At 40.2% G+C, this 24,772-nt stretch overlaps 1 protein-coding gene across 1 annotated transcript in view; it reads right to left on the bottom strand.

Annotated features, from left to right (window-relative positions):
- The window catches only part of COL11A1 (collagen type XI alpha 1 chain), a 368,205-nt gene that overhangs the window by 114,630 nt on the left and 228,803 nt on the right, over positions 1-24,772 (bottom strand). The window contains exons 31-36 of the mRNA XM_054980352.1: positions 24,322-24,375; positions 20,319-20,372; positions 10,170-10,214; positions 9,959-10,012; positions 9,815-9,859; positions 2,976-3,029 (exon numbers count right to left, since the gene is read on the bottom strand). Coding sequence (XP_054836327.1) covers positions 2,976-3,029; positions 9,815-9,859; positions 9,959-10,012; positions 10,170-10,214; positions 20,319-20,372; positions 24,322-24,375 — 306 coding nt within the window. The remainder of the gene's footprint in view (positions 1-2,975; positions 3,030-9,814; positions 9,860-9,958; positions 10,013-10,169; positions 10,215-20,318; positions 20,373-24,321; positions 24,376-24,772) is intronic.

Here is a 24,772-nt window from a genome sequence, read left to right as displayed (position 1 = left end):
CCTTGTCATCGTCACCCCGACCACCCTCTGTGTTGGGGCAGGGTGGGTAGGAATGGCCAGAGACCTCTTGCTCTACCCCTGTAGATGGCTGCTGCAGCTGCCACCATGATGGAAAGCCCATCACCCGCCTTGCTCTCGCTGCAGACCACCCCACCACGGTAAGCTGAGGAGCTCAGTTTATTCAACCATGCACTTCCATTTATGGAAGAAGGGGCAGTGATTTCTACTCTCTTCCACTGCAGAGCTATTTTTTCTGAAAGTTGGCTGATACCTGGGAATGAAATTGGCGGGGGCAAGTTTAATGATGGTCAGACACATTCCCCTTTCATTAAGAACTGGAAAGTACTTAATGGTACTTCTTTTCATTAGGGATAGTATATTTCTAATTTTATTTGTTTTCTCATACATTCATCCCAAAATATTTTCACATTTACATGATTTCTCTGAAACTAATTCAAAATTTGTAGGCATACTAATAACTGTGCTCTGTGTTCTACTTAACCCTCAGGTTGACAGAAACTATTTTTAAACAAACTGATGATGGTTTTATTCCATGATATAGGTACATGTGGGACATGATACCATACAGTACATCTAATTAAAAAAAAAATGAAGTAGCCAGCCAATAAATGCTTAGGACTTAAGAATATATTAAAAACAAATATGTGTAACTCAGCTCTGGTGGTCATCTCTTTTTAAAAGGAAAAGTTACTTCAGGAGGCGGATACGTGGCTACTTCCATTTCCTTCTGTATTGTAATTATGAACACATACACAGATACATGAAGCTGCCTTATAATGAGTCAGCTCCGACTGGAAATGACTCTCCAGGTTCTCAGGAAGGGAAAAGTTTTTCATCTCACTGACAACTTGATCGTTTTATCTGAGATGCCAAGGATTAAACCTGGGCTTGTCTACATGCAAAACAGATGCTCTGCCAATGAGCCATGGCTTCTCTGCCAATATAGATTCTGAGAGCTCATATTAATAAGAAGCATAATGCCATTCTGCAACCCAAATATAATCAGAGCAAAGGGCTGCTGGATCAATATAATTTCAGGCTGGCTACAGATTCATTCAACACACCAGTGCTAACACTTGTAGAAGAGGGAGTTCAAAGAGGTTTCTCTTTCTTCCAAAAGAATTTCATTACGGGAGGGGGCGGGGGGGGACTGCAGCAGATTGATTTGAACAGAACTGATCAATGCCCCAAATGGGACCCTAAAGGTTTCGAGAGGCTACACGTTATTCCAAGTCAGTGAATGCTTCAGCTTCATTTATGAATAGAGCATTTTAAAGTCAATAACCTAGTCAGTGTGTGTAGCACACTCATTTTGGTGATAGTCTGCCAAGAGCAGATTGCATACTTTCCCGTTAAATTCTACACTTTTCTAAAGGCTAGGCTTGACATAACAGAGATGGAGACTGACCTCTAGTGGCCTCTGGTCATCAAGCAGAGAAAGTCACACAGCAGAAAGCAGACAGTTTTCAATATCCTGCTTTACCCTGCAATAACTTCATTCAGAGCACATATAATACTGACAGCCGTGTGCTGTATGACATATTGTATGGCATATCACACAAAGTGACAAAGGAGGATTTCAACTATACTGGCAACAAAAGCAAAAGAACAGCAGCAATAGGCACCATTTCACACACTACAGCTGTAACGAAATCAGGATTCTATCTTATTAAGCTTTTATATTTTGATTTTTATCTATACAATTTTGTTGTTTGTCAATCATTTCCTATTTCTCAGCAAACATTTTTTCTAATGCTAGTCACATTTCAAAACCAGCCCATTTTGAGCTACAGTCACTAAACAGGGAAGAGTTTCAGGCGAATTTCATGATGTCTGAATTCATTTCTCCATTCACTATTAGACAGAAAACAAGTCCTCTGTTGGCCCTAGGCTATTACTCCACAGTTTCAGATACGTTTTGTACACTTGGAAAAAAATCATCTCATGTGCTCTGCCATTTAGTTCATGACTGAGCTTTCCTGAGCTGATTCTGGAATAGCAGAATGCACTATTCACATAATACACACAGAATGTCTGGTAAAAGACAATCATATTCCTCCTAAGTGATTTTCCTTCCTAGCTCCTGTGTTTGCATAGAGGTAGCACTCATACACATATACTTGCTGTCTCAAAGTAAGGAGTATTTACCATGATACTGTGAAAAGAGGCAACTGCAAACCAAGGGCCATATGAATCAACCACTGATGAGGAGTCATTCATTGGTTCTCATAAACATCACCTCTGCATGAATGCTCTTGGGCAGTACAACCAGCACACCCTTCCCCCACCCCACTACAAACCTAAGCTGCAATGATGTGCATATTTACTGGAGAGTAAGTCCCACTGAAAGCAAATGAGACTTACTTCTGAGTAAACATACAAAGAATTGGGCTGACAGTCATAACATCACTATGGCCTTAAAACCTGCTTCTAAATCCTCTGTCTTTTAAAATTATGCAGCATCCAGCCTGATGAAGTGTTTTGGTGCGCTCAAAAGCAGACATGATGCTTTGTATCGATTTGGTTTGTCCAAATAAAAGGTATTACATGGATTATAGCAATGTGATCAGCCTGATATAAGTGTACGTGCATGTACATTTTTTTGCTGTCAAGTCACAGCTGACTTATGGCAACCCCATAGGTTTTTCAAGGTTAGAGACAAACGGAGGTGGTTTGCCATGGTCCGCTCTGCATAGCAACCCTGGTCTTCCTTTCAAGTGCTAACCAGACCTGACCTTATTTAGCTTCTGAACTCTGACAAGATCGGGCTAGCCTGGCCTATTCAGGTCAGGGTACTCATGAACGCTGGGGAGAGCGAACGGGAACAAAATGCTTTAGACTGTACTTTCTTGGGCATCAAACCTTCTTAACCATCAGTGTTTCTTTCAATCAGGTTCTATACCATGTGGGCCACATAGCTGTTGCATTAAAAAAGGAAAAAAGAAAATACTTACAGGAGGTCCCTTTGGTCCCGGGAAACCCACCGGTCCCTGAGGCCCTTGCGGTCCCTGATAATTTAAAAATTCAAATGTAAATATTATTGTTAATATTATTGCTATTGCTGTTGTTGTCACCATGGGCATAGTCCATATATTTAACGGAAAATGTTGCAATGACAGGTATTTATTTATATTTATAACAGAATAAGCTGACCCAGAGATACTTCAGTTTAATCCCATTGATTTCAATTGACTTAGAGGAGCATAACTCTGTAAGGTTACACTGTAAATCACTTTTCTGTTATCTAAGTGCTCAAATTGATTTACAAATGCAGTAAAATCAAGTAATAAACTATTAATTTACTATAAACCATTGTCAAGCAATGCATGACAACAGCCATACTGGTATCCACAAACAATAATATATAACTGAAATCTGTAAAAAAAAAAAAAAGTAAGATCAATATACTAATACATCAGTGAAGAAAAAAATCAAACTAACATTTATTCTCCCCTTTTTAATGCTAGTGTTGTTGCTGACAAACTGAGCAATCTCCGTGGGAAAATATTTTTGTTACAGCCAGTATATTAAAACACGGAAATGTACATTCATAAGGCAAACACTTATATACAGATGAAACACAACAAAAGATCTGTCTGTTTCCATTTGGTGTGAGATCTTTAGTTTTCATATATTATCAGCTGCCAAAATTATGTTAAGAATTTCAGTTACAAACTTGAATCCTGAAAATAAAGAGTACATGAGATGAACCTTAATCCTAAAAACACTTCCTTCGGAATAAGCCCCATTAAATAGCCCTGGGTAGGATTCTGAGTTGATCTACTTAGGATTGGTCCCACATAGCTAAGGCAACATTTATACGAAGCTTCCTTATATCAAGTCAGACTATTTTATTTTATACTAGCAACAAAGCCCATTGTGTGAAAAAACACAAGCTCTAGAAAACTGTTGTTGGTCATTTTTTAAAGTTTTTTTATGAAACATAACCATCAATGGAGCTTACTCTGAGAAAACTGCCTTCAGGATTGCAGCCAGGCTTCCTTAGGGAGGAGAGAATAAGTGCCACATGATCCAGTGGGGACCCCTCCCAGGCAAGTGCAGACAAGCGTCCAGTGTCACTGGGGTTTCTGCCTTCTCATCAGCGACCCTCAGGTGAGGAGTGGGGAGGAGTGCTTAGGCTGTTGATTCGGCAGGCCCCCTCCTGGCAATGCGCCAGCATGAAGATCAATTTGTATTCTGCTCTTCTTCCCCTCAGTGCCCTCCTACTCTGGCCTGGGGGCCGCCACAAAGCACCCACTTGCCGTCATGAGGGGGTCCGGCAAATCGACAGCCTGAACACTCCTCGCAGTGGAGAGTGGGCACTTTGCAGCAGCCTGGAAGCCTGAGTGGGAAGACACTAAGGGGAGGCACAGGGAGGAATGCTTAGGCATCAATTCAGCATGCCCCTTCCCAGTGGCAAGTGGACGCTTCACACTGGCCTTGAGGCCAGAGTGCGCCTGCACGAGGATAAAAAGTGAGTCGTCACCAAGACAGCTTGCCTTTTACATTGTAGGATTTTTTATCTGAATTTATTCCATCAAGAAATTCAAGATGTTTTCCATAGAATTCTCAGGGAGTCTCTTATTCAAGCACCAATTACATCCATAATTGCTTAATTTCAACATAAGGTGATTATGAATCAGGTCCAGAAACCATAAGTCCACCTAAGTCAATAATGTCTAGTCTGACTAAGCAGCAGCTCTGTCGAGAACTGCCACAGATACCCCAGACAAAGATTCTATTTGCCTCTTTCATACCAAAACATCACCTAAAAATAAATCACATGACTTGCCCAACTTTATGGGTCCTCATGATGACCCTGGAATTTGACCTCCAAGTCTCCCCCTGTCCTAACTGGCAGAATCTCTCTCTCAGGCAGAAAAAAGGTTACTGCTGATCCTGGAGATCCTGTAACTGACCATTGCAGAAACTGAACTTGAGAACGTGAGGCTGAAAGGCATGTGCTGTACCAGAGTCACAGCCCCTCCCAGAAAAAAATACCCCTTTTCCAACTCATTTTAAAAAATGACACACACAGCTGGAGATTGGCAACAGGGAAATGGAGCTTCTTCCTCAAGATTCTACTACCTTATTTTTCAACCATTAAACAATTACTCTAGCTTGCTTCATGGTTGGGTCAGCCCTGACAGCACCATCTCAAAATCCTTTTAACTCTTCTCTCTGGAATCTGGAATTAAATTAAATGCATGGAGAGCCATATTTTCAGCTATCTCTTGCACTCAGAGAAATGTATGAGGTATAGTCAAGAAAGCCTTGCACATGTAGGAGGAGACAACAAAGGGCAAAAATGGATCCTGTTAAATTGTGGTGATCATTTATGCATGGCCCATGCTCAGCAAAGTGGCTCCTCAGCAGAGGTTTTCTAATGCTAACTGCAGTTCCTATACCCGACTGACAGCATTACTGCTGAAAACAAATGAAGGAACAGAAGACTGCCTAAAAAGAAAAAAAAACTTGCCAGAAGTCAGAGTCACCTTAAAGGAAGCGATACCTAATTTTTTTAAATGATTCACTGAATGTTGGGAACATATTTTGGTAGTTATTTTGAAGTAAGACTACATGTCATAGACAATCAGGTTTGTCTCTTCTTTGTACATTACATCCTCTTCCATTTTTGATCACCAAAGCACAATCTATCTTGATGGAAGGGGGGAGGGGAAGGCTTCTGCTTTTATTTGACAATGTATTACTGATTTGGGACTCTGAAATAGCTGTATCATTGGAAGCAATGTTCTGGACAACCAGGATCACATGGTTTATTGTTGTGATGTCTTATTTTTTAATTTCAGTGATTCTAGACTAAGGGTTCAGAATATCTGGATTGAAAGCTGGTCAGTTGGGGGCAGGAGGGTTTGTTTTTTTCTGAACAGCTCCATGGATACTTACTGCTAAGGGGACCACAAAAAAAATTTCCCGGGTCATGATTTCCTCTGTATCAAATGCAGTTTCTCAGTTCTATGGCTTTCTTTTTTTGTTTTTTATCAGAGTTACCTATCCCCCCTGGTTTCTTTGCTCCATCAAAATAAGAGTTTATAGATTTGCAGGTACAAATAAGTGAAAGGGACCCTGTGGAGATTCATGGAAGAGAGGAAATCCCATAATTTACTTATATTTTATTTTTATTTATTTATTTATTTACATTATTTATAGTCCACCTTTCTCACTGAGATTCAAAGGTGGATAATAGACTTCATAAAGTTTTATGAAATAAATAGAAGGAGGGAGACAACTATGAAAACATAGCTTATTTAAAATATATATAGCCCACCTCACATGTGTCAGGCCAACAGCAGGAAGTAATTATGAACACCAATAAAACACCATATGATTGATATGGAGTTACAGTTTTTTAAAAAGAAATAGCAGACATTGCTTTGAGTAGTTAAAATATTTGTGTTTTTTGAGGTACTGGCCATCTAGACTTTTTCTAACGACTGATCTCACCAAAACAACTTTTTGCCTTCTATACTGTTTATCATTAAGGGTAAAAGCTTCGTCTCCTAATAACTATTTCATTTTTTCACATATTACATGGCATCACAACTTGAAATTGCCACTAAGTGTACACTAAAAAGGAAACTGTAGCCAAGTATGATACACATCGTTGCAAATACATACTTTACTTTAACATTTTTGGCTATACTCTTCACACATTTTAGGTATATCTTGTATACTAATAGCCAAGTGGCCGTGATCTGTGGTAGCTTAAATCCTGCACATCTGAAAAATGCCCCAAGTTTGCAGAAAAATCTGAAATTAAATATATATATATATATGGGGGTGGGGGGGTTAAAAATGTAAATGATAAAAGGAGCCCATGTAGCTTTATGAATCAGATACGCTAAGTGGCTGTTGCTAGGCAACCATAACAGTATTCTGGGTGTGGTTTCTGTCAGTAAAAGGCAGGGGGAGTGAGCAGGGCCCTTTCCAGTACTCTTTTGGCCTTTGAGGGAGAACTCACTGGGTCAGGCTCAGAAGCAACCACCAGACAACTTGATACTACACAATTTGCATGACTCACCCAGGCCTGGTTGCTTGCTATTGTTCAACAGCGTACTTCCCCACTAAAAACCTGCATAGTGCAGTGATTAGAATTTCACAGTAGGATGTGGGACAGCCAGGTTCAAATCACCATCCGGCTGTGGAAGCTCATTGAGTGACTCTGATTCAGTCAGACACTCTCAGCCTAACCTACCTCTCAGGTTTGTTCTGAGGATAATATGAGGAAAGGAAAATGATGTCTGGTCCTTTGGGTCCCCATTGGGGAGAAAAGCAGTTTATGAATGAAGTAAATTAATAAATATAGATGAAGAGGGGGGCAGGGAAAAGGTAAGTTTTCTGGGTTTGAAGGAGAGGAGAATTTAGGGTAAGGTGAGCTTATGGAAGGTGCTAGGAAGAAGGAAAGAGGAAATAGTGTGGGGAAGGAGATATAGGGAAAAGTGAAGTACCTCCTTGCAGGGGTACTATTCAACTGGGCCTGGCTTTAGCTAGCACCACATAACTGGGCCATAGGGTAGAGGCTGCCTGGGGAGAGGGGGAAAGAGGAAGATAGGGGGCATACAAAGGTGGGTGGGAATGAGAAAAGGAAGCACGAGAAAGGTGAGAGGCTATGGGGGCAAGGGAATGAAAGAAGACATGGTGGAAGAGGGGAAAATGAAATAACCTCCTGAAGTCCTTACGGGTCCCCCACTTGACAGCTACTATTCTTCTCTTCGACTAGTCTCCCAGCAAGACTTGCATTGTGAAAAGGGATTACAAAGCTCAGGGATTGCCTCTGGGACCATAAAGATGATGTTTATGAACTAAGTTGAAATGAGATGAGTAGTTTATTAAGCAGGAGCCATGGATTTCTTACACATTTTCCTGCATAAATTGAAAGCTTCCCAGACCAAAGTGTTAGCATTCCTTTTGTAAAACATTTTTCTAATCAGGGTTTTGATGTTTACCTTCGCATACTAATGCAAAACTCACATACATTTCATTATAAGACAGAGATGTTTATAAAAAAAGTGTAGACTGCTTTGTTAGTACTTGAGTAGATGAAATAAATTAATTACAGAATGGAGAAATCTCCTGCAATTGGCTCTTTCTTAGTTTATGTAGATACTGTCAGCTGCAACCTGGACTAAAGCAGTTGGGTGTGTGTGTGTGTGATATAGTTAGTTTCAGGGGAGCAGTTTCAACCTTTGATGGCATAATTTTAAATGGCAGCAAGTGAGCTAGACTCCTTACCAACAATGCTACTCTGAGTTTGTTCTAGTTCAGCTATGAAAAGCCACTGAAAGCAAATAAGCAGCACCATAAGTAGCCACAGATGCCGCTGTGGGGGACAAAGTCTATCATCAGTAAAGTTTCAAGTAAGAGATTACATGCACTACCTAAGAAATGCAGACTTGGGATAGTTTTGTCCCTAGCCTTCTCAGAGAACAGGCAGAAGAATGGAACAAGAATGACAGGCAGCCATAGCTAGATTTGTATGTTCATTTGCTCCTATCCTGAGGGGCAAAAAAAATCCCTAAACTGAACCCTGATTCTAGTGCCAACTCTGGCCAATTCTACTGCCAACTCTGGCATATTATCCCCCTGTGTTTCAGGGATCTTCAAACCATGCTGAACATCTCATCTCCTAGAAGCTGACATGGCAGAGGGTGCCCACAATTAAAGCCAACACAGGTTGTACAGTCAGCACAAGGTTCCCACATCAGGAATAAGGTTTAATATTTATCAACAGGTTTGGCATAGACTAAATCTGTATCAACCAGATTTTTATGTGGAATTTGAGAGGCAGACCTAACAAAGCCTCAAATACCTTGGTCCTTCCCATTGGTATGTCCCAGTCCCAGATATTATCAGATTAGTGTCACGCTTCTCATTTTGGACTGGAACCTTTGTACTTCTGGATGAAGAAATTAGAAGGCAGGCTTCACTCTACCTGGGAAGAGTGTAGTTGGCAACAGCATCATTAGAAGTCTATTGGAGCCTAGAGAGGACTGCTGCATTGCAGACCCAGAAGTGATCTAGGAGAATTGGCTCAACTTCTGGACATCCAGTAGATTCATTCTGGATCTGACTGAGGAAAATGCCCATTTGTGAAAACCACTTTTCGCATCAGGAGGTACACACTTCTGGTGGGATCATACTACGAGTTTGCTACCTTTAGAATATGAAATGTCCCACAACAATACTGACCTTTCTTAGGATTGTAGATGCTGATATTATGTGATGGGGCACACTCAGTGACGCCAGAAAAAAACTTTACGTGCAAAACTGATGCCATTGGAAGAACATGTGAATAAAGCCCAGCTCCTATTGCCTTCTTCTTGGAAGTCACAATCTGCTTTTACAGTGATTTTTTTCAAGGTATTATTTAGTATATGATAGGTTGTATTTAGTAGACTGGCAATCACATGCATTTTAACAATAAGCACCACATTCTATTTAGTATTGTGTAGTGAACAGAAATGCCTAACTATGGCTTTATGGTCATTGTTCGTGTTTTTAAATTAACTGCTCCAAGAACTAAGACGTGGTAATTTAAACAACGAAAAGCAATGCAATAAATAAAAATAAATGCAGGAAGAAAATGTAATTTGGTATGCTGAAAAGCTGAGATGATCAAACAAGTCAAAATATGTAAGTATTCACAATCAAGAGACGCTCAGAAATTTAAAAAGAGCAATTTTTGCATAGGATATATACAGTTGGTATATTTGAATATACAAGGAAGATACTGATATCCAAAAAACAAAACAAAAAGTAATAAAAAGCATACCCTTTCACCTGGTGGGCCAGGTGGTCCATCGTTGCCTGAAGTGCCCTGTAAAAGAAGCAAACAATTTATTCAAAGAGGAAATGTAGATTTGCATTAAGAGGGATAGCTGGCTGTAAAATTGGTTTGTAGATTCTGTAAAATTACCTTTGGGCCAGGTTTTCCAGTTGGGCCTCTTGGGCCTCTTGATCCACGAGGTCCCTATTGAGTGTGAAAGATATATAATGAATTTTTAAATTGTGTATTGTATTGCAACAGAATATAAAGCTCAACTCTTCAAACATTGCAAAGAGAATAATTAATATGGAAATGCATGAAATAACACTGAGGGAAGAAGAGAAGAATACAAAGTACATACTGTTGGTCCTCGCTGTCCCCGTGGGCCTGGTTTGCCATGCAAGCCCTGCCAAAGACAGTTCAAACAAATTAATCTTGGAGTTTAAGTTGAGAAGGTGGTTTTGTGGCTTCAAAAGGGCAGAATGGATCTCTACTTGGATCAAAAGCAATTCAACACATTTGACTACTTGCTTTGCATTTAATAAGGTTTCTCAAACTATGTGTCTCTTTTCTTAAAAGGCAGAACTACAAGTTGTAAGCCAAACATGTTACTGTAATAGACTGGAGGATTTGTAGGGAGAACTGCTGTCAGGTAGAAGGAGTATTACCACCAAGGGCAAGATGACCTAGGAACCCAATAAATCAATAAATTATTTACTCAAAATCTTATTATTCGTGTCTTGCTCACCATGTGAATAAAAGATATACAATCAGTCAAATATTTACAATGTGTACATATACAATTACATAAATACACACATATGTCCCATAATAGCTGCAAAGAGACAATGATAATTCTATAACTTCCTATACAAATTTGCTGGAGTAATGACAGTTCTTGGAATGATTCTTCCTCATGTCCTCACGCTCCAAATGTGTGGTGATGCCAATAGGATGGTCAGTATAAGGTAAGTGTTCAAACACAGCAATGTCAGAAGAGCCTGATAGGATCCCTCTGGATCTCCAGGTAGGTGGCAATGAGCCCGCCAGCTTAGAGTTGCTCGTTTCGGTTTCCCTTCATCCTGGCCTCCTCTATGCACATAATAGTCCTAGTCACACTCTCCAGATAGAAACTTTCCAATTCCAATCAATGCTAATTTACAGCAGGTTCTGCTATAAGTCAAGAACATTTATTTCTTGTTTCCTTTTCCTCCATATTATTCAGTTGTACCTTGTTATGATGTACTTCTGTGTTTCAGAAATTACTTTGGATATAGTCCAATTCAACGTCACGCAAGTCGAACAGCATGTGCAAGCACCCTATAGGAGTGATTAGAGTGTTCCTTCCCCTCACCAAGATGCCCAAGTATTGTACTGCTGTCAACAAGCATTCCAACGAGACCGTTCATTCCAAGGCAAGAACATCCCTCCTTCCTTGCAACTGCCCCAGCTTCTCCTGCTCCATTAAAATGTTTATGTTCTAACAATCCAGATTTTAAAGTGAATGCTCCATTTCATTTTATTCTTCATTGTGTTATATGTATGGCAGCTGAAACTCACAGTTTCAGAGTGCAAAGAATCTGCTCTTAAACCTGTATTTTAGTATACCTGCACCAACAAACACACAAACACACACACCTATACAGTGGATCACATATCTTTGTAAGTGCTTACTAAAGCAAAATTGCCATAAAAGGTTGTTGTTGTTGCTTTATTCGATGTTTTATTTTTGGCTAGCTCTAGGGTTGCCAAGTCCCCTAAAGTAGAAAGCAAGAGATGGGGGTGGGGAGGGTTGCAGGGGCGAGTTGTGCCGGGGGAGGCACTCACCTTGCAAGGCACCAGGAATGACATCATTCCTGGCACAATGAGGGAGTAATGGGTCATGGCAGGAGCTGACTGAGTAAAAATTGACCCCAAAAACTAAAAGGGGGGGGCAATTATTACTCAATTTGCTCCTCGTGCAGCCCATTGTTTCTGCAGCATGCTGGGAATGACATCATTCCTCGAACGATGAGGGGGTGTTCCAGAATGTGTGGGAGAGCACTTTGCTCCCACTGCAGTGTTCCCACACTTTTTTCCCCCTACCAGCCAGGTGAGAGGAGAAAAGCCTAGCTAGCTCTTTCCATTTCTCCCAACTACAGAGACTGGGCAAAAGTGAGCTGGAATGGCAATGGAAATTTGGAAGTATCGAAGACATGATAAAATGCAGATTCTGGCTCTCTATTCCTTGATTTATTGATAAATTAATGAAAATGCACTTTCTTCCGCTGTGCTAATAATGAATAAAAAAAACAATGTTAACTAGGACAAGTGAAGGGGGGGGGGGGGGGAGAACCAGGTATGGGTTTCTCTGTGAGGGGATGGGAAGAATTATAGGTTCAGCCTTGATACTTGAACATCCCATCTCTACACTCAGATACTACTCTCTCCTGAATTCTGTGAAGAAAGAAGAGGCTCCAATAATTTAATGATTAGAAAAAAGCTCTCTGGACATGTTCTGACTTACTTTTCTTTCCATGACCAAAGACTCAGCTGTGGTATTAGAAATGGTCTTATGGAAATGGATTGTTCTTGGAAGGGAAGGAGATGTATGCATTTGCTGGGTGCTGGCAATGTGAGGTCAATATTTAATTTTTAAACAGACAGGTATATCGTAATGTTTTGCCATATAAATATTTTTGTGGGGGCTGGATGGGTGAGAGCTTTGGGCGGCAGCAAAAATCTAAGGGAATACTAAAGCAGGCAAGGAGGCAGTATAATATAGGTCTCATAGAGGGGCAAAATACCACATGTAGGTATGTCATCAAGTCTCTAAACCCTGCTTTTTAATTCTACAAGTGTGGAGACAGGGAGAAGCTGTAAATATTCAGGGATGAGCAACTCTGTGTAAGCTCTGAGAAACTTTCGATGATTACTGAACTGGTAATTCCACTTAAGAATTCTATTGCATAGATTCAGCAATTGATCTTGGACTAGTCACTTATTGCTGTGCCTCGGTATTCTTCAACTGTAAAATGCAAAAAGTGCCTTCTACACATAGTGCAAATTTTGTATCTTTGACTTGTCTCAAGACTTTGATAACTGGACTCATCTGCTTGCATTCAGTTTTAGTTTCTACATTCTGGTTGTATGACACATAAGAGTCTGGCTTGTGTTGCCCTTACCATTGCCTATCATATCATGCTGCTAAGGTGCCGTATTTCATCCATAGTCCCACTCCCCGGAGTTTCCCTGTTCTCATCCACAAAATTTTCAGAAAATGTACATCCACTAGGAGCGTCCCTCATGCCTATAGTGTGCACAGGCTTATCCTGGGAAAACCATGGCTACAAGTCTGCAGGGGACCCTGGAAAAAAGTTGCAGGATTTTTCTTTTTTGCTTCAGAGGATGGGGGTGCATAGACCTGGAAGAGCCTTACATTTTAGTTTACAGCCTGGTTATGAGGCTGTATCCCCATCAGTATTGTGGTTGCATATAGGAGGGATAATAACAGCTTCTGTGGGTAAACAGGAATGTTTTCTCTATGTTCCATTTGATGTTATGGTGCTTTTTGTTTTTTATTTGGGAACAGTTGAGAGAACAAGAGTGATACACTTATATTGGTCACATTTTAATCTCTCCCTTCCAACAAATAGGTCATGGGGTGTACATCCCTCTCTTCCATTTTTTTTTTTTGCCAAAATGTTCACAACTATCTTGTAACGTAGGTTAGACTGAGAGTGCCTGGCCCACTGACCCTTATGGCAAAGAGAGCACAGTATTTGAACTTGAGTGTCCTAGATCATAGTCCAACACTCTAACAGTGCAATCCTATGAAGAGTTACTCCAGTCTAAGCCCATTGAAGTCAATGGGCATAGACTGAAGTAACTCTCCATAGGACTGCACTGTTAATCTTGCTGAACTACTAATAACCTATTGTGGGATTTTTCGCCAAAAGAAGGAACACTCTTCTAACTTTCAGTTTCGAGAAAAGCAGGCATTTGCAGAGTAGATGAATATAGCATCAGAAGCAATAGCTGACAGTGTAGGAGCCACATGCAGCAACTTCATGAAAATGGAGATGCTCCATACATATCCCTATTTTTGTACGTGAAATTCTGGAGGGTGTACAATGGGCCCTGCATAGAAGAATTTTCTGTGGATTGTACCTATGGTTGCAAACCTCCAGGTGGGACCTGGAGTTCTCCTGAAATTACATCTCTAGACTACAGGGATCAGTTTCCCTGGAGGAAATTTCAGCTTCTGAGGAGAGAAGCTGGTATCACATCCTTGCTGAGCTCCCTTCTCTCTCTAAACTCTTACCTTCCCCAGGCACCGTCCCCAAATATCCAGTCCCAATCTTGATATGACTCCAAGCTGTAGTTGGCAACCTCATTTTTACCCCGTGCTTCCTGCTTGTGTTTCTAGCACTCCTCAATTATAAAAGAATTCTGTGCAGGAATTCTGTCCTAGCCCTAGATGCAGAGGAGTTAGCCGTGTTAGTCTGTGGTAGCAAAATCAAAAAGAGTCCAGTAGCACCTTTAAGACTAACCAATTTTATTGTAGCATAAGCTTTCGAGAATCAAGTTCTCTTCGTCAGATGCCTGATACAGATACTGGCCAAATACAGAAGAGCAGGAGAGAGAAGAGAGGCGGCAATTAGGGGGGGAGGGGGAGGGAGCAATCAAAACATTCCTTTGCTAGTATATGTAAACATCTCCTTTTGGTGTGTGTATCAGTTGGCTTCAAAGGAGTTTGCCCTGTTAGTTTGTAGCAGCCAAACAGCTAGACCATCCAATTCCAATGTAGTATGGGCCTTCGACAACCACAGCTCTCCCTGCCAGATGCATCTGACAAAGAGATCTGTGGTTCCTGAAAGCCCACACCAGGTGCCACTGAGCTCCCCCAGACCCCACCTCTGTAAAGGAAATCTGTTACCTGTGGTAATGTGATAACCATTCATAGTCCCTATTCAGTCCCAGCTTGACAGAGTCACATTTGCATATGAATTCCAGTTCAGCAGCCTCCCGTTGGATTTTGTTTTTGAAAGGTTTCTGTTGAACTACAGTGACCTTTAAGTCTTTGATGGAATGTCCTGGTAGATTGAAGTGTTCTCCCACTGGTTTCTGGACGTTTCCATTTCTAATGTCAGATTTGTGTCCATTTATTCTTTTGCGTAGAGGTTGGCTGGTTTGTCCAATGTACAGAGCAGAAGGACATTGTTGGCACATGAGGGCATATATCAGATTGGAGGATGAGCAGCTGTAAGAGCCAGAGACAGTGTAGTTGATGCCATTGGGTCCTGTAATTGTATTCCCTGGGTAGATATAGGGGCAGAGCTGGCATCTGGGTCTGTTGCAGGGCCTGGTACCTGTGCTGGTGATTCTGCTGGCTGATTCATGATTGTAAGTGAGAAGTCGTTTAAGATTGGGGGGCTGTCTGTAGGCAAGGAAAGGTCTTCCACCCAGGGCTTCTGAGAGAGAGGTATCATTTTCCAGGATGGGTTGTAGCTCACTGATGATACGTTGGATGGGTTTGAGCTGGGAGCTATAGGTGACAACCAGTGGTGTTCTGTTGTTAGTTCCTTTAGGTTTGTCCTGGAGTAGGCTGTTTCTGGGTACTAGTCTGGCCCTGTTGATTTGTTTCTTCACTTCATTTGGTGGGTACTGTAGTCCCAAAAATGCTTGTTGTAAATCTCTTAAGTGTGAGTCTTGGTTGAGAGCACTGGAGCAGATACGGTTGTAACGTAAGGCTTGGCTGTAGACAATAGACCGAGTGGTATGTTTAGGGTGGTAGCTGGAGGCATGTAGATATGAGTATCGGTCTGTTGGTTTCCGGTATAAGGTGGTATTTATTCGTCCATTATGTAGTTGTACAGTGGTGTCCAGGAAGTGTACCTGTTGTGTAGAGTGGTCCAGGCTAAGGTTGATAGTAGGGTGAAAGTTATTGAAGTCTTGTCCTAGCCCTGAATTCACTGAGACAGAGACAAGCTTCAAAGCATCTTTCCCCACATTATCCATTAATGTCTTTTCTGAGCAGTGCCTTTTAACCAAGTCTGTGAAATCTTGAGTGCGTGGAGTAAGCAAACCATGTTATTTAAGATCAGACACTGCTAGTTTTTTTTTTAAAAAAATAGAGAGCTGATTTAGAAGCTAAGAGTAAAGAGAACGGAAACAACAATCACAAGGGAAATCTGAAAGTCTTCTAGCGTCCTCTCTATCTGTATACACACACAATTTGTAAAATATAATCTTAGTGTATGCTGACAACTTTTTATCACAAATAAACACACTAGCACCATTATATCTGTAATAGCCCTATACAATCTGTGCGTGTTATGTGTTATCAAGTCGCCTCTGACCTATGGCGACCCTATGAATGAAAGACCTCCAAAACGTCCTATCATTAACAGACTTGCTCAGATCCTGCAAACTGGAGGATGTGGCTTCTTTTATTGAGTCAAGCCATCTTGTTTTAGGTCGTCTTCGTTTTCTACTGCCTTCCACTTTTCCTAGCATTGTTGACTTTGCCAGATAATCTTGTCTTCTCATGATGTGACGAAAGTACGATAGCCTGTTTTGTCATTGTAGCTTCTAGGAAGAATTCAGGCTTGATCTGATCGAGTACCAATTTATCTGTCTTTTTTGGTCCTCCAGCACCACATTTCAAATGAATCAATTTTCTTCCTGTCAGCTTTCTTCACCGTCCAACTTTCACATCCATACATAGTAATGGGGAATACCATAGTTTGGATTATCTTGATCTTGGTTCCCAGAAAGACATCCTTACCTTTAAGGAACTTTTCTAGCTCCCTCACAGCTGCTCAGTCTTCTGATTTCTTCATTGCAGTCTCCCTTTTGGTTAATGATTGAACCAAGGAATAGAAAATCCTGAACAACTGTCAACTTTAAAATTGTGTAATTCTTCAGTAGTTGTTACCTTTTGTCTTCTTGATGTTCAGTTATAATCCTGCTTTGGCACTTTCTCCTTTAACCTTCATCAGTAGTCGTTTTAAATCTTCACTATTTTCTGCCAGTAACATGGTGTCATTTGCATATCTCAAATGGTTAATGTTCCTTCCATCAATTTTCACTCCACCTGCTTCTAGACCGAATCTGGTTTTCCTTATGATATACTCTGCATAGAGATTGAACAGGCAGGGAGACACCTTTGCCAACTGGAACCCCTTCTATTTCCTCATATTCTGTCCCGACAGTAGTGTGGGTTGTGAACAAATTGGGACTTTGTCATGTCATGAAAGTAATGTGGTGTTGGAGGCGGACACTTTCCCCCGTCTAACTGCAGCTAGGAGATTTCCAGGCATGCTGAAAAGCAGAAGCTTCTGAGCTTCTCTTAATTTTGAATAATTTTATAATCTTATCATAAAACAACCCATAATGCAACACATCTAAAAATTATGTGGCTGGATCTTTGTGAGCAGACCTTTGACTTCATGCTCAGGTTGTTCCAGGACTCCCCCAATCCCCAGAAGCAGCACGGAGACATTTTGGGCCACAATAGGAGAGAGGTGGTGAGATCTGAGCCACTATATCTTTGAAGGATTCATATACCTCCCTGGGGACAGGAGATCCCCGTTCTAGTCAGGATCAGGGAATGTTCTGCACAAGCAGTGAGGGAGTTCAGAATGTGGTTAGCCAGTGCTTTGATTTTCTAGTAGAGCTTCCATGTATATTCCAAAACTGCTGTATCTTCACCTCACAGCCAAGCAGCATGCTTAATTTACATTTATTTTAATAGCAGGATTTGAGTCCAGTGCCACCTTAAGAGACCAACAAATTTTTCAGGGTTTAAGCTTTCGAAAATCAAAGCTCTCTTCTTCAGATATGAGACAGATATGAGATGTTTTGTATCTGCAGAAGGGAGCTTTGACTCTGGAAAGTTTATATGCTGAAAATCTTGTTCGTCTCTAAGGTACCACGGGAGTCAAATCCTGCTGTTCTACTGCAGACCAACATGGCTACCTAACCCGAAGTTATTTTGATGGATCCTAAATACATCTTACAGTTGGCGGGATTGCTGCTTAACTATGTATACTTATTTATTAAAACCACTGGTTTATTGTTTAAAAAAAAGTATCTAACTTCCATTTCTCCCCAGAGTTCAAGTACTGCTTGGTCTTAACCTCCCTGTGCACTCCTAGCAGATTGTAAAAAATAATGTGCCTTCAATTCACTTAATACAATTCCTGGAGGAAAAAAATACACAATAAAGAATCTTGCAAGGGTGGAAATGCAACCATCTGCCATCAATTTCACATTTAAAGTGGTGAGAATCTGTGCTCCTGCTTTTGTGTTAAGCGAAACGGATTGGTAGGCAGAGTAATGATATACATTACTTCAATTTTACTTAATGATACACTAAGCTGTTATCATCCACAATTTTCAAGCCATCCTCTCCCTTCTGATAACTTCATCACATTTCTACCACGAGTGGTCAGCTAAATCCAGCTGAGCTTTCTCGATAGTGATGCAGTGACCTTCTCAAACTGGCAGACTCTGCATTACAGATTCCACCTCCTTGCTTCAAATAAACAAAGCAGCTGTGTCTTGACTTTCTTATCCATTTAAATATGTATTTCTTCAGCATGCTCACTGTATATTTTTTTTGCTTCTTCAACCCCAGAACCCCTGACTTTTTTTTTCCCAAATGAAAAGAGTGCCAGTAAATTAGAATGCATAGAAGATTCAAAGAGAAATTCCCAAAGGTAAACTGTAGGCTAGCTAGGAAGAACTGTCAGCGTTTTTTCCCTGTACACTTTCGTACAACTTCTCAGTATTAGATTCCTTCGTGAAAAGGTGATACCAACCCAGTATGATTCCCAGTAAGTGATTCTGGTCAGGTGCATTATCAGAATTTTCTTTCTCTTTATCGTTCTTTCTTTTTAAAAACATCTTTTCTTGCCTTTCCAAAAGCACAGTAACTTATATGAGAAGCTCACAGATTGCACTCAAATAAAATGTGTTGTATTCCTTGTGTTCAAAACTAAGGAGGGGAATGCCCAGGGAACCCAACAAAACACTACCAGGTGTAACTCAATTTCTATACCAATATAATTAAATCAAACTTATATAATAATCACTAAATAATCAACAATACACATAAGGTTACAACAATTCATCCATGTAGTTACAAAAATTCATTTACACAGTCCCTCATGTTACAATGTATCAAATATCATTTCCACAGATCCTCATGTTAATAATGGAATTATTCCCTTGTTCTTTCAACTGGGTCGGTCTGTAATACCCCACAGCAATGTTCAAGCCTAATGGCTATTATAACAGTCAGGATCCAATTGTTATAGTGGCACAAAAAATGCAGCACAACTTTGCTGCCTGAAGTGCTAATAACTTTCCAAGCTCAATGTGTTGCCAGTTGCTGAGCTGGTTCGTATATTCCTGTTAATCACTTGATGGTTGAAGCATCACTTGGATGTATGAATGGGTCAGAGATACAACACACCATTCATTTTTGCAATGATTTGCAATGATTTTAAGTTGCTGGCCATCAGCCTTGTTTATGATTTCATTCATGTTAAAATGGAATGATCCTGCCCCCACTTCGATGCATTCAAGGGTCCTCTCTGCCCAGAGGCTACTTGCATGCATCCAAATGCTATGTTTGCAAGATCTATGCCTTCAGTTTGGCAAACTTGCACAGACTGCATTCACACAGAGCCCTAAACATGTAAAGGGCGTTTATTTATTTATTCGGAATGTTTATATATCCCACCTTTCTTCCACCACAATCAGGATTGGTGGCAGTTGACAAGAATGGATACAGTACAAAAATAATAATCTATTAAATTAATTAAAACACATAATTAAAGTCAGGTAATTAAAGCCTGAGCCAATGCATTGCACCATACACTCTTTTCAATAGATCTGTCTTACAGCATCAGTGGAAGACCACAAGGGTAGGTGCCTGCCTCACATCTTCCAAGAGGTTGTTCTTAGAGCAGGGAGGCAGCAACAGAATACAGAGAGGACTGTTAAGGGACCCTGCTGTGAGGAGTGCAATAGGAGGATGGGTTCTATCAAGGGAGATGGTCCTTTAAGAGATTGGGTCCGTGGACATAACATCACCTCACCTTTGTACATTAATTCATTTCTACATGGATAAAAATGTTAACACAGAAAAAAATCAAGTGATACATCTGCATGTATACACTGGGCAAATGTTTCCCCCCCCCCATTTGCATTCCCATTATGTGCATGGAATGATTAGATGAATGGGACATCCCTGCTAAGATGGAGCTCTGTGTGCAGACAGCAGAGCTTTGGGGAGTTTTCGGCTACAATCAAAATGTGTAACTGAATTCGCAATGTGAAAAATTATTACTCTGTCTCCTTTAGCAACTGCCTTTTTACTCTTAATGAATTTTGGCCATTGTTTAATATTTGCAAACATTTGTAAAATCATAAACAAATACATTCACAGTTCTAGTATTTACTTAGCAATGAGTTCCACATGTTTAAAAGCACAATATGAGGAAATATGGTATCATACCCTTGCACCTTTCTCTCCGTTGGCTCCTGGGAATCCAGGGAAACCAGTGGATCCCTATAGAAAAAAATACAAATATCATATAATTTAAGTAAAGCCTTTTCTTTGAATGGCAAAAATATGACAGATACTTTATATCACAATTTAACTACTATGGATTGTAACTGAATGTCATGATGCTGTTTGGATGGACTACCCAACCAAATACAACATACTCTTTGGGTTTTACTGACAGTTATGCTTGAAAAAAAATGTCTGGAATGACAACACAACATTAAAACAACATGGCAGTTATGATTAGGACTGGAGAATTCACATTCAGATGATATACTGTAACTATTCTAAAGAAAAAAATTACTTTTCTTTACTTCTTTCAGTAGCTTACCATAATGCTTCAAGTCCGGAATGCATTAAAAATGTTAACAATTATCTTTAATTTTTTTTCTTGAAAAATAAAGCCATCATAAGTCAAATTAATTTACAGAATCATTAAAGAGGGATGGACTCAAGGCCCATCTAAAATAATCAGCATACTCTAGACCAGTGGTTCTCAACCTGCGGCCATATGGCCCCCCCAGGGGGCCCCAGAATATTCCAAGGGGAGCACAGGTAAAAACTGCATAAATGGGGGGCCACGGCACGAGACTAGGGGGCCACAGAGGGAAGTGAGAAGTGAAGAAAACAGAGAAGTGACCGAGAAAAGAAAACAGAAAAGACAGTGTGTGGGGTTTCTTCATGCAAGTGTAACCCTGAGTCCACCAGGGGGAGCTAAAGAGCAGGGGTATTCCATATAAGGAAGAAAAAACGCAATTTATTGGCATATAAAATAGCTACCTTTATACTGGTAGGACAGGGGGGCCACAGGAAGGAAACGAGGTTGGAAGGGGGCCACAGTCAGAAAAAGGTTGAGAAACACTGCTCTAGATAACACTGTAGATAGCAGCAGACAGAAGCAGGTACCCCCTAGAAAGATGTTTACACCAACTAGCTGCACATTAAAGAAGAAAACAGAAATAAAGTCCACAGGATAGGTGAAAAGGAAAGAAAAGAAAGCTGCTTTATACTAAGTAAGACTATTTTTCTCTCTAACTTAGTACTGTCCACCAAGACTGAGAACTGGATCTTTCTTAGCCCTGCTACCTGAGATGCATTTAACAGAACATGCCAGGGATCTTGGGACCTTCTGAATGTGAAGCATTTACTAAACTGTAACCCTTCTTGGGAATAGCAAGCCAAAGGGAGGAATCTCACTTACTTTGAAAGATCATTCCAAATCCTAAATGTTCTCATTTATAAAGAACTTTCTAGAAATGTACTCACCTCACAATGGGAAAAAAAACCTCCCCCCTCCAGCCAGAACTCACTACTCATTCGCTTTTCTGATCTTTAATCTACCCTTCCCACTCTCCTCCTGAACACCCGGACACCAGAAAAGTGTGGATTAAGAATTGTGTGGACTCAGCTTAGTGGGTCCTTCAAATATCCTTGAGCTGTGGGCAAATCGGGCACTTGCTAGAAGTAACTGCTTGTTCTCAGTGTGAAACTAAATGTTACATGTAGTTCTGAGTGGTAAGCGGCAGTACTGCAGCCCAAGCTTTGCTCACGACCTGAGTTCGATCCTGGCGGAAGCCGGGTTTAGATAGCCAGCTCAAGGTTGATTCAGCCTTCCATCCTTCCGAGATAGGTAAAATGAGTACTCTCTTTCCTGGGGGTAAAGTGTGGACGACTGGGGAAACCACCCCGTAAAAAGTGTACTAAGAAAACGTTGTGATGTGACGTCCCCCACATGGGACAGTAATGACTTGGTGCTTGCACAGGGGACTACTTTTACCTGATATTGCCTCTTGTATCCTTATTCTTGTAGTATACTATTCCAGTCTGTGTTGATCTTTTGTAGCACAATGTGACTGCAGACCTCCCCACCCATATATATGTGTGTGTGTGTTTGTATCTATACATCACTAATCACTAGGCCAGAGTAGCTCTGATGGGGAAGCACTGTAGGTTCTTTCTGGCATAGACAGTATATAGTAGAGGGCTGCGGCTGGGGAGGGCTGTGGCTCAGTACTATAGCATCCATTTCACATGCAGAAGATCTTGGGTTCAGTCCCTGGCATTCCCAGTTAAAAAGATGTCGATAGGCAATATGAAAGACCCTTAGCTAACCCTTGAGATCTCCTGCCAGTCAGTGTAAATACTGGCCTCAACAGACCAACAGTCTGACTTGGTATAAGGCAGCTTCATATGTTCATCTGTATACATTGTGTGTGTGTGGGGGGGGTGAGGGGGTGAGGTTGCTAACTGTATTCCAAGCCATTATCGAGGCATGCTGACCTTTGCTGCATGTGTGGGAACAACTGCATCATAATTGGTAACTGATAGTAGAATTACTGGAGACACAGTGGAAGTGAGACTCTATGTTGCTCTATTAATTTTCATTTCTATTGCAATTCCTATGCTTTTCATTATACTACTAGGGAAGCACGGGGCTGTTACTATGTTATATTAACTCTGCTCAGGCATCAAGACCACCTGATACAGAGGTACAGGATGCCCATACATGAAATATGGCCATATTAGGCCCTTCATCACATGAAGCCCTTAAGCTGTCAATATATTTTAATGCTGGTAGCTATTTAAAACTCTTGGAAATATCAAGCCATGAACAGAGCTTGCAAACTCATTTCACTTTTAACATAATGAAGATTTAGCTTAATAAAATTCATACTGACATCTCTATTGGAAAAAAAAAGAAATCCACAGATTTCCTTTGAAGTATACACCCTTTTTTGTTCAAACTTTTGAATAATGTAAGATGTCTTTGATCTTAAGAAATTTCTGAAGAGGGTTCTGGGGCATTGACAGACAAAAAAGAAGACTGAAATCTCAGGCATTTAGGTTAAAAGGCAGGTGCATGAAAGACCTACTTCTGAAGATGAATATTCTTGATGAATACTTTCTTAGCAGTAAATAGTATATCACATTAACCCAGCATCTTTATTGGAAAAAAAAACCCCTTGGAGTTCACCTAGGTGTAATTTTAAAAATACATGTAAAATAAATGTTCCCTCCAAACATTAAACAGGAATAAAGAATTGCTCTGTTTTCTGTTTAAAATATTATCGTAGAATAAACGAACAGTGATAAATTATGCTGTATAAATTAGCATACACATGCAAATACACACATATTAGCTGCTCTAGACATGAGCAACAGGGTATGTTTTACCATAACTTTAACCTTGTTTTACCATAAGTTGTGTTGATGCTGATGTAATGCAGTCTCCATTTAAATCAATCAAATTATAGTCAACAAATCAGGAGTTAGTACTGAAGACTCATGTTTCCTTACCACATCCCCTCTTCTCTTTGGAGAAAACCCCTGCACCTAGCTCCCCTATCACTGGCACTATTAACTTCTATTAATGTTGACAAATGCTTCTCTTAACCAAGGACTTTACAAATATTTTACATTAAGAGTTTAGATACTTTCATTTACTCCGATGGGCTTGTACAGGAAAATTTCCCAGAAAACTGCGCCAAAGTCAAATGTCAACATTCTCTTTGGTTGAATAATATAAGATCACATCATAGCAGAGCTGAATCTTAAGTGGAAAATGCTTACACATGGAAAATGATTGTCACATTTCCAAAAAATTATTTGATATTGTGATATTTAGAACTCTTGAGACCAAGTTATTATATCCTTACACAGTCTACTGTAAATAGTATGATGCCATAGGGAAATTGCCAAACCCCAGAGCCATAGCTCTACTGGATGTCAATATAATCATCATGATGAAGATGTCAAAAGTGAAACAGGTAAGTTATTAGACTAGCTTTCCATGGAAGAATTATCATGAAAATGTATATAATATTAAAGATACTATACAACCACTTGTGGAAATTCAGCATTTGCAGTGAATTGTTTTCCAAGTTACATAAAGAACTAACACACTGTTCTTTGCTTATCTACTCTTCTTCACTGCTGTACAGTTTGCCTTTACCTTTGGTCCTTGCCTTCCTGGATATCCTGGTAATCCTGGAACACCAAGTTTACCCTGCAATTAAAAATGATAGCGATTCACCTTTCAGTTGTTTCCTACCATCGAAGTTATACTAATATTGATATAACCCCCTGCCCACTTAAAAGTTACATGCAGGATTCAATTCAACTCTTTGAGTCAAAGGTATTTCTTTATAATTTCTTATTTCTGCTATTCCTACAGCTGAAGTAGCAGATAGCTGCTTTATTCGTATAAAAAGTGGCTTGGCTTGGCCAGTCCACAAAAGTCAAAACCAAAATACATTCAAAAAATTTCCTTTGTCTCCCATGAATTCTAGCTTTTCTTCCTGAATCACCCGAACAAGGTTGTTTGCAATACCATCCTAATTATTAAAGGTATCATTTTATTAAAAAATGTAGAAATATAAGCTATACAAATCAATAAGGACAGA

The sequence above is a fragment of the Eublepharis macularius genome, chromosome 5, assembly GCF_028583425.1.
Source record: "Eublepharis macularius isolate TG4126 chromosome 5, MPM_Emac_v1.0, whole genome shotgun sequence".
NCBI lineage: Eukaryota > Metazoa > Chordata > Lepidosauria > Squamata > Eublepharidae > Eublepharis > Eublepharis macularius.
This window is presented reverse-complemented; position numbering and strand designations above follow the sequence as displayed.